Raw genomic sequence first — 10,381 nt, 5'->3', positions numbered from 1 at the left:
CGCGTCCCGGCACGGCCGCCCGCGGAGCCGGAGAGGACGGACGCCGGCAGCGCGGAGCCTCCCCGCGGCGGAGGCGGCTCCTCCTCGCCGCCCGGCTCCCCCACCCGGGGCCGCCCCTGCCCGGGACCTCCCGCTGCGGGCAGGGAGGGAGACTCCGCTCCCGCGGGTCCCGCTGCGCCGCCCGGGGCCGGGCTTCCCCCTCTCCTCTCCTCTCCGCGGGGCTCGCACTCGGAGCCGGGCGCCGCCGCCCCGCCTCAGCCACACACGCCAAGGAAGGAGCCCGGACGCGGCGTTACCCGCCCGCCACTTCCCCGGCCCCGCACGCCCGCGGCCCCGCTACTGGCAGTGAGCATCTTGCTCGCTCGGCCCCCTATATAGGGCGGGCCGGGCGGCCAGGCCCCTCCCCCGGGCTCCCCAGCCCTCCTCCGGGCCGGCCCGGCCCGCCCCTGCATTCCCGGGACCCCCCGCCCCCGTCTCGCCTCGCCCCGCTCCGCTCCGCCCCGCCCCGCCGCCGGGGGAGGGTCCCGCGGCCGCGCCAGGCCTCGCCCGACGGCAGCGGGCCCGGCCGGTGCTCGGCGCCGCTGAGGGGCGGGCGTCGCGGCGGCTCCGGGCGGCCGGGGCTCGGCAGCAGGCGGGCGGCCGGCGCGGGGCCTGCGGACTACACGTCCCAGGGTGCGCAGCGCCCCGCCCGCCGCCAGCGCCATCTTGAGGCAGCGGCCGTGGCTGAGGCGGCTCGGCCGGGGCCCAGCGGCTGCGGGCCGGTGCCAGCCGGCTTTGCTGGCCGGAGAGGAGCGGGCTGTCAGGGCAGGCCTGCGGCCGCCCGGGCGATGCCGGAGCCTGGGTTAAAAGCACGAACGAGCGTTAAGGGCTGGTGCTCACGGCTGGAGAGGCAGGGACGCGGCGAGCTGCCGGGAGCCGCCGGCGTCGCCGCGGGTTGCCCGAGGCCCGTGTGCCTCGCGTTTCTCTGCTGAGAGAAACTGCTGGATGGAACCCCCATGTTTTCTTTGGCCTGTCGGCCAAATATCGAGCCTGTTACTACCTAAGCAACCACCGATTGAAGTGGGAACTTGGAAGTACCAGCATGCGGAAAGTATTTTCGTACAGCTGCCGCTTCGTGTAGATGGGCGCCCTGCGGCCGCCCGAGGCCGGGAGCAGCCCGCTCCCGCCGTCTGCTAGCCCGGGAGGGCGAGGAGCAGAGCGTGCCCTTGCCATTCCCCCCCTGCGGGTGGGCAGGACCCATGCCGCTGCCTCGCCGATGCCCGTCTGCAGCCGCGCGCCGGGGCACGACGCTGCTGCGCTTCTCTCCCCGGGCAGCCGCCGGTTTTCAGACAGGCTGTCGGAACACTGCGAACGCTGCCTCTCGGATTTAGCAGAAATTCGAGTTGCAACGTTGTGGGAGAAAGCGCAGACAACCTCTTCCTTTGGCAGATATCGTAGGTGTTTTATTGCACGTTTGCGTGCTGATTTTAATTACCCCCTTTCATAATAGTTTGAGATCAAGCGATACGAGCTTCTGTATTAGCATAAAGTAATGCTGTTTTACAAAACCCAGCGTTGCTACAGCTGCAACTCAAATCCAAAGCGTTCTCGCCAACATTCCTCAGTGCTACCTAGCACCTCTGCGTGCTGTCAACAGGCAACAAATAAAACCAGCAAACGCAGAGCTCTGCGTGCGTTATCCCCAGCTCAGCTGCCCACGATTTTTTTACACTGCATAATTCTTTGCTGTTCCGAGTTCCGCTGATTTCCCTTCTTCCCGTGCATACATAATGATGTGTCAAGGCCGGTGCCTCCACGGGTGATTTTAAGAGCACGGGTAAGCGTCGAAGAGCCACAGCCAGTAGCCCTGAGCAGCCTTCCAAATAAAAAGCCGCTGCCCTGCAACGGGCAGCTCTGCTGGCAGCACAGCTTCCCGAACCGTCCTCCCTTCTCCACTTACACAATTGTATTTTTGTATGGCGAGCTGAGAGGAAAAACCCGACCTAATGAACACATAGCCCGACAGAAGCGGAGCCCGCGGTTCCCGTTTCCCCGTGCGTCCCGGCGAGCGATCCTGCAGGCGCGACGGACGGGCCGAGCCGGGCCTGGGCGCAGGCGAGCGGGGCGGCAGCCCTCGAAGCCCGCCGGCAGCCCTCGAAGCCCGCCGACAGCCATGCCCCTCGGGCACGGCTCCGTCCCGCCGCAGAGGCGGAAGGACACCCCGGCAGCCCGGGCCCTGCCGCTGGAAGCGCTGCGGCCGCCGGCGTCGGGCGGGAGGAACGCGGTTCTGAACCACTATCGGGGCTCGGCCTTGCCTGGGTCTTCCTGCCGCTTCCCTCAGCCTCCAGGCTGCCGTAGCTGAGGAGCGGGGCGGCGGGAGCGGCATTTCCCCGATCTCAGCCTCCGTCCCCCCCCTCGGTGCGGAAAGCTCCCGTAGGCTCTCGGTACAGCTTTTAAGGCTGGAATAGGGGAAATCCCGCGTTACACGGGGTGCCCGGCAGCCCCAGCACCGCAGCCTCCTGCGGGGAAGGCTGGCTTTGGCGGCGGCGCGGCTCCGGCCCGGCCCGGCTCTCAGCCGGCGGGGGGCGGCTCCCGGACACTCACGCCTCGGGCGCTCTCCGGCCACCCCGGCGCCCGCACCGCGGTCAGGCACCGCCGCGGACGCCCAACCCCGGGGTCCTGCCGGCGCCCAGGGCCCTGCCCGCGCAGGCAGAGGGGCTAAGTCGGCCCTGCGCATGCGCCCGCCCTCTCTCTTCCGGCGCTGATCATGGCGGAGAAGGAGTAAGTGGCCGTCCCGCCCTGGGATAATCCGCCGCCATCGGCGGCTGTGGCGGCGCCTGCTCCCCGCCCGCACCACCGGCACGCTGCCCACTGCCCCCGCGCTTGCCAGGCCTCCGCCGGCGACGTGGGAGGGGGCACAAATGGCCTGGGCCCGGGAGCAGCGGGAGGATCGGGCCTAGCGCGGTGGGGGAGCAGCTGGCGCCGGTCTTGTCCCTTCCGCGGGCGGCGGTTGCTGCCCCGCCGGCCCTCGGCGGGGTGGGGAGGGCAGGGGGAGAGCGGGCCCCCAGGCGCCGCTCGTGGTTGAGGGGCTGGAGCGGCAGGGTTTGTCGGGGCTTGGCGGGCGGTCAGTGCTGCGCTGGCGTGCGCGGAGCGGTGTGTGGCTTCACCAGGGAGTTGTAGGCGGGTACGCTTAGGGTAGGAGCTCGCCTGGGTAATTATGGCTCTATAAACACTGTTCTTGCAAGTTTTGTTTAAAATCTGAGTAAGTTTCAAGTCCTGGGAGAGAAATTTCAGAATACTGCCGAACTGTTTTTTCTCTTAGAGCACATGTTGAAACGTTAATTACTCCGAAAGCGCCGCGCTTGGGGCAGACTTTCTTTTACTACAAATGGGATTGTAGCAACGTAGGGTAAAAGCTTCTTCTCACTCAAGTGGTGTCGGTCTTTACCGTTGCGTTCACAGGTCGTGTGCAGCTCAACAGCTAGCCTTGTCAGTCAGATTGCCTTGTGTAGTATAAAAGGCGATCTGTTCAGGCTGCATCGAGGCCTGGTGACAGTGGGAACAAGGAAGATGCTTCAGTGAACTGGCTAGAGGCAGTGAGGCCTGCATACGCAGTGTGTTAAGAGTTTGCATTGATGTTTGTCATGTGTTACATTAAAGCCTGGTGTCTTTATATCAGCTAAAAGAGGGTGTTTTTTCTTTTCATTTAGAGCAAAGAAGGTGCCATCTGTACCGGAAAGCCTGCTGAAAAAGCGGCAGGCTTATGCAGCTATAAAAGCCAAACGTCAGAAGAAGATTTTGGCTATAAAAAAGGTGAATATTCCACGATTCCTTAACTTGAATTGCTTGTCTGTTGCAATATCAGCTACTACTGATGTAACGCAGTGCAGAAGTTGACGGTATTTATGTCTAGCATGTCGGTATTTTCTTAATTTGGACTAAAATACACCTTTTGGTTTTTTTGGTCAGTAACAAAAGTTCTGGGCAGAGTAAGGGCAAAGTGTACAGTTGTTTAAAAGATTAAAGTTAGCCTTCTACAAGACGAGGTTATAGCCTTTGTGAGGGTAAAGTTGACGCGTGATAACATTGTTCGAGGTAAAGTAGCGCTGCTGTGTAACATTCTTCCAGATTCTCTAGAATATCACTGAGAGTGATTCTAAACTCCGTGATATGGGCAGATGTTCCCTTAATCTGTGTTATTTGTGGGAAGTTCTAGAACATGCTACATTATTTGAAGGTGATTTTCATGTGTTAAAAGGCGTTGTATAATTTTAAGTAATTTTCAATTGATTTCAGTTTCGTAAAGTACAAAGAAAACTCATCTATGCAAGAGCCCAAGCTTACCACAAGGAGTACAGGCACATGTATAGGCAGGAGATCCGTATGGCCAGGATGGCCCGAAAAGCTGGCAATTACTACGTTCCAGCGGAACCGAAACTGGCATTTGTGATCAGGATAAGAGGGTAAGATTGAATACAGATGTAAACAATTTTGTGTTCAGAAGCACTGAAATTGGCTTTCCTGTTATCTGTCTGTTTTGAGGACTTAAATATGTAAATAAAATCAAGCCTTCTGTTGGTGGCTTGGAAAGCTGTTGGCGGTAATGTTGTACATGCATGAGAGGCTTATTTAATTAAGTGCAAAATCGTTATGCTGCCTATGTCCACTGTCCCTGATTTTTAAGAAGAAGAAATCAAGGCTGCAGATATGTGCAGCCAGTTGTTCTGTTTTACCTTAACCTTGATAAAATTACATGCCAGTGTTCCCTAACATTCTACTAAGCTTTGTTCGAAGTGTTTAACTCTCCTTTGTTAAAGTGTTACAGAAAACTAACAAAAGGTGTGATTGGAACACTTATGTTCAGGAGAGCACAAAGGATAGTCCTAAATTGTTTCAGTATAATGCTTATTCCAATTCCTTTCATGGAAATAGATCTGTTTTAACTTAATACTGAAATATGTCGGGATAGTAAATAATTTACTAAGCTTGCTTTGTGTAATTGGTAAAACAGTGATGCGTTTCATGTGGGAATGGTACTGTTGTGGGGTTTTTTTAACCTGATACTTAGTGTTTTCTGGGGTGTAGCTAATGGAAGCTTTTTTCCCTATGTTCTCTAGTACCAATGGTGTCAGCCCTAAGGTCCGCAAGGTGTTGCAGCTTCTTCGCCTGCGTCAGATTTTTAATGGCACGTTTGTAAAACTCAACAAAGCTTCTATCAACATGCTGAGGATTGTTGAACCCTATATTGCATGGGGGTGAGTGAAATGGCGAGTTTTAGCAAATCAGGGTGCAAATGTTGAGCACCTTTTGCATTTTGCTACGCTAGACTTGCAGGTTTCTTTTGTGTTCAGAATGTTTTTGTATCTTGTGTGCTTTCCCTGCTTTGAATTGAAAACGTGATTAAGGCAGTGCTTTAAAAGGCAATACTTGCCAGATATGATTACAGTGTCATACTAGTGTTGTTGGGAAGTTGGTATGAGTAAGACTTGCTTTTCTGTTGCTTTTGTATTTAGAATTGGGATGTGCTGAAATGATCTTAAATTGTTTGTTATGGAAGTTTCATTCAGGGATCTTAACTTAGAAGGTGGCTTGCAAAGACTGATTTTTTTTTTTTTTACTTGACTGTTTCAGTTATCCCAATCTGAAGTCTGTGCATGAACTGATCTACAAGCGTGGTTATGGCAAGATCAACAAGCAGCGCATTGCTCTTACTGACAATTCCCTGATTCAGAAACGCCTTGGTAAATGCTGCTTCACTTAACAAAACAAGAAACCAACTTCTTGCATTTGGAGGATTAATGCTAAGCTGGACAACTGTCCTTATTTGTCTCTAGAGAATAGTAGTGATTGGTCTCTACTTCTGTCTGTATAGCTTAATACAAAGCAAGCTGGAAGTAATTTTCATTATGAAGTATTGAAAACCAGTGTAAAGAATCAAATTTTAGCATTCGAAATCTGTAATTTTACATGTAAACTCCCTGACCTTTAATAGGTCAGTAGATCTTTCAGTAATAAAAAGGTGCTGCAGCAGGAAAGAAGCTTATTATACATAGCTCTGAAGTTTCAAATTTAGTATTAGACCTTGTTTGTGTCTTAGACCTTCATGGTCTGGTAAACAGACTTTTTAAAGTTCCTGTCAGAAGAGCTGGCTAGTAAAAACCATTAGTGTATTTAGTAAAAACAAAGTATGGTGGTCAGCTGTCAAGAAACAGACTGCTCTAGGAGGCTCCTCCTTTTCCAGTCATGCCAGGAATGAATCCAAACACTGTCTCTCCCATTTTTGGCACTTGATTTGTGTATCACTTCAAATTTGATTGTCCTGTTTGTTCCTTTTCCAGTGCAATAGATAATCAGATTCTAAAGGTACAAGTATTATGCTATAATCACTTTCCTTTTTAGCATTATGTTTTATGAGCAGTTAACTTGTAACATGTCACTGAAGACTCTGGAAAGCCATTAAGAAAACATGCTGTTGCATTATTCAACAGCGTAAGTAGTTCAGTGAATTTTCCTGAGCTACACATAACTAGGGTTTAAGTGTTCAAAGAACAGAGTCTGTTTTCCTAAGATTCGATAAGTGGGGTTTGGGCGTTTTTTTGTTCCTTATTGCTGGCTACAAATACTCAACAGTTGAAACTGATGCCTCTTGCCAAACGTAACAGCTAAATAATGGTGAGTTGGCTGCAGCTAATCAATTTTAATTAGAAAAGTCAGTCATTGGGTGTCGTGACAGAATGCGTGTTTTCTGACTTCCTGAAGTTTATTAAGATAAGTAGGTCTGACAATAATAACTTGGTAATTTTTACTTGTCATTGACCAGTGGCTCTGTAGCCCTTCTGAAAATAATGTTTCTGAATTTTAGGAAAGCTTGGCATCATCTGCATGGAAGATGTGATCCATGAAATTTACACTGTTGGCAGGAACTTCAAAGTTGTGAACAACTTCCTTTGGCCCTTCAAGTTATCCTCTCCTCGGGGTGGAATGAAGAAGAAAACGATCCACTTCGTGGAAGGTGGAGATGCTGGTAACAGAGAAGATCAGATCAACAGACTCATAAGGAGAATGAACTAATGGTGAGATACTACCAAAGGTTAATACTGTGCACTGTTCTGTCTCTGCTAGGTGGCTGCTGCCACTACTGGTTGAACGTTCAGGTTTAATATATGTTCAAGTCACGCTTAGGTAGTACCTACAGTATAATGCTGCTTGGACAGTAGTGTTCTGATTTTATTTTTAAAGTTGTATTAATGCTTAAACATTTGTGAAGAAATTAATTCTTCATTATGGCTGATACATTTAGGAAGTATAAACATTACCGATGACTTATTTTTCATTTACCAGTAACTTGTTTTAAAACCTTATTTGAGTTTTATGACGGGAAGCCTTGAGATCTTGGCTAAAATTTTCAGCCCTCATTAATGAATTCTTAATATGATCAAAGTCTTGGGGTTGCAAGTACAGTGTTTTTTCAGATTGTCTGATTTCTGCTATAAAAGCCTGTTTAGGACCGGAAGAAATGAAATTATCAATTTAGACCATTTTAGTGGTCTAGATTTTCAGCTTGTTCAAGCTTCAAAATGATTAAATTTAAGCTTTCATGTTAACATGACCAAGATGGTAATTTTGAAAGACTAATTTGCCCATTTGAATTGTCTGTCCTTCAGAAATGGGAAGGCTCAAACTTAAAGCAGTTTGACAGCGATAGCTGAGTCCTGAAGTTGGTATCTAGTTCAAACAGTCTGTCTTACCATCTGTTGTCACTGTGCTGTTCCTGCTTTGATGAGAAATCTGTGCCATTCAAAGCCAAAACTTTTTTCAGTTTTGGCTTCCCATTGCTTTTTCCACCTTTTTTACACACTAAACTAGCTTTGGTGTTGCCCATATCTCATTTGCAATCAAGGATGAATAAGTGCCTTTTTTGTAGGACAGATGTGCTGGAATTTAAGAAAACTTTGTTGTGTTAGGATGTTTGGAAATAATGAACAGGCAAAGACCCAATTTTCCCCAAACTGATTCCTCCATAGGCAAGAATGTTTTTTGGTTGGTTTGTTTGGGGTTTTTTTTGGGTGTGGTTTGTTTGGTTTTTTGGGGGGTGGTTTTTTTTGTTTCTCTTTAGAAATCAGATGTGCGATTTACTTAGGAATTCCTAACTTCCAGAGGGTTGGTTAATAAAAAAAATAGTGGGTACTGATGTGACTTTCACAGCTTAAAACAGGTGCAGTTGCTGTTTGGATGAGTTCTCAGAAATTAAATTTACTGAAGGGACGGAAGTCTTTTTTTTTTTAAGCCTTTTAGCAATATTTTTATGGCCAACAAGGCATAGCAAGCTGAGCTCATCGAGGTCTGCTGTCTGTCCAAGGAGCTAAAGGAGACCTATGAAATATCTTTCTGTTTGCCTGGCAGCTTTTTTTCTTGAAGCTTTTTTTGTAGGCTGTTCTTCCTCAGTTTCCACTCCCCCCGTGCTTTTCGCATGTTGCTTTGTTGTCTCAGTCTGTGAAGCGACAGGGTTTTAAAGCACTGGTTACACGAAACTGGTTACGCTTCAGGAAAACAGTTGCTTACTGGGGACAGTGTTCTTGTAATGCTTTTTAGCTCAACTGTGGGAAGAAGCGAGTAACTTTGAGAAGCAGAATTGTTGTGATGTTTGGTGCCTGGGGTGATGTTATGTTACTCATACTAGCATTCTTGTAGAAATTTTGCTGCTGGCGGCACAAACTGTTACAAGTTCAGTACTGGTAGATGTTTCCCCTAAGTTAGTGCATGAGGCTTCATAACCAAGACTGAGCAAAACTACCTTCACTTTCTGCTCCTGTCTGGCTTCTGAGCGTAAGATGGAAACTGCTGCTTTTAATTGAAACCCTGCAGCTTTTCTGTCAGTGTAACTCCTTTCTCCTCCATCTTCACTGACAAACATCAGAAGTATACTGGTGCTTTTGAGTTTTCAGGAGCCTTCCTACAGGAGGGAAGCTTTTAGTTCCCTATTGCAGTGGCTACAAATAAATGCCTGTGAGGAATAGTATATTGGTAGAGAAACGAGGGGATATTCAGCTGGTTGCTCATGTCTTTCATTGGACTTAAAGCTCAGCAGACATCAGGGCTTTACTCTGTCTTTCAATTTAGGAAGTGACCTTGCAGTTTGTTATTTTATGTTTATAAGCGGTTAGTTGTTCTGCTTGGACTGCAAACAAACATACCTCTGGTGTAAAGCTAAGATAACTGATTGTTCTCATCCCCTACGCTTTTCCTGCTATTTTCCTACTGTGCTGAATAGAGTGCATGTTTAAAATAGAAGTAACCTACATGAGCAAATGGAGGAATGTTGTTGTTTTTACTGAGGTAATGGGCAGCTAGAGCAGTAGGTTCAGATGAGGTATTGGCAGTACTCTTAAGTACTGTCATTCTGAAGGGCCATGTATCTGAAGGTGAGCGTTTATTCCTCTTCCCTGTATGTAGATGGTTTCCTGCTGTTTGTCTTTATTTCTTATTACTTAAGTGGTAGTCTCAAATTTAAAAAAAACCTAAAGACTTCCAGTACCGATGCCTTCATATAGAGTGGGGAAAAAGAGCATAGTACTTGCCAATACTGAATTGCCAAAATTCGGCATCAAGATACTGAATTTCATTAGCTCTCAAACAAGCTTGGCAGGAGCTGGTCTCAAGTCTGCTTTTTGCTTTCATTTTTGTAGGTAAACAGTCCCTGAAATGTGCTGAAAATGGGATTACTACAGGAAAAGTTAGAATATGCACAATGCCCCAGTATGTCTTTAAATATTGAGTTACATTGATATAATCCTGCTATGCTTTTAGACAAATAGGAAAATAGGTACCAATAGTTCAAGGTAGAAATGTTTATCCTGTTAGTTGTGGCACTTGAAATCTGTGTTTTGAGTGAAGAGATGTTAATATAGAAGTTAGTTATTGTGTGCAAGACTATTGAAGTCTTAAATCCAGTGAAATAAAATTAGTATTTTCAGCCCAAATTATAAATCGTAGAAATGTATTAATTCTTTGGGTGGCCAGAGCAGTTTCAGATCTACACATGTCTAATGATACTTTTTTTTGTTCCCCTTTCAGATTCAGATGCCCAGCTGCAATCTTTCAAACTCTGGTCTGTTAATAAAACCATCTTGCACAAAAACAGTGTGTCATCTCACTTGGTCTCTTTTTGTGGTCCTCTTTTCTAGTGGTGATGGTTGCTAAGTTAACTTTGGAGTAATCTTTTTAAAGAGCCATGTATAGTTTGAATTAGCAGTATATAGATAATACCGTTTCACCTTCATTTGGAGGAAGAAAATTTGGAAGGATTCATGCAGATAACAGATGAGGTTTTGAGTGGCAACAATTCTTTATTTTTGTTGTGATTAAAAGTACAATAAATGACAAACTGAGCTGTGTACTGTTG

At 48.1% G+C, this 10,381-nt stretch overlaps 1 protein-coding gene across 1 annotated transcript; it reads left to right on the top strand.

Moving 5' to 3' along the window:
* Positions 1-2,703: 2,703 nt before the first annotated feature.
* Positions 2,704-10,119, top strand: RPL7 (ribosomal protein L7). The gene is made up of 7 exons (XM_075705661.1): positions 2,704-2,760; positions 3,690-3,792; positions 4,276-4,442; positions 5,097-5,234; positions 5,611-5,720; positions 6,842-7,052; positions 10,054-10,119. Exons 1-6 carry the CDS (start codon positions 2,747-2,749, stop codon positions 7,048-7,050), a joined length of 741 nt encoding a protein of 246 aa, XP_075561776.1. The 5' UTR covers positions 2,704-2,746; the 3' UTR covers positions 7,051-7,052; positions 10,054-10,119.
* Positions 10,120-10,381: the final 262 nt, after the last annotated feature.

The sequence above is a fragment of the Pelecanus crispus genome, chromosome 2, assembly GCF_030463565.1.
Source record: "Pelecanus crispus isolate bPelCri1 chromosome 2, bPelCri1.pri, whole genome shotgun sequence".
NCBI classification, from domain to species: domain Eukaryota; kingdom Metazoa; phylum Chordata; class Aves; order Pelecaniformes; family Pelecanidae; genus Pelecanus; species Pelecanus crispus.
This window is presented reverse-complemented; position numbering and strand designations above follow the sequence as displayed.

What these genes read in the sequence shown, in the direction of transcription:
- RPL7 (XM_075705661.1), top strand. An exon ending in AGATTTTGGCTATAAAAAAG is followed by an intron (nt 3,793 to 4,275) that starts GTGAATATTCCA and finishes AATTGATTTCAG; the next exon opens with TTTCGTAAAGTACAAAGAAA. An exon ending in CCTGATTCAGAAACGCCTTG is followed by an intron (nt 5,721 to 6,841) that starts GTAAATGCTGCT and finishes TCTGAATTTTAG; the next exon opens with GAAAGCTTGGCATCATCTGC.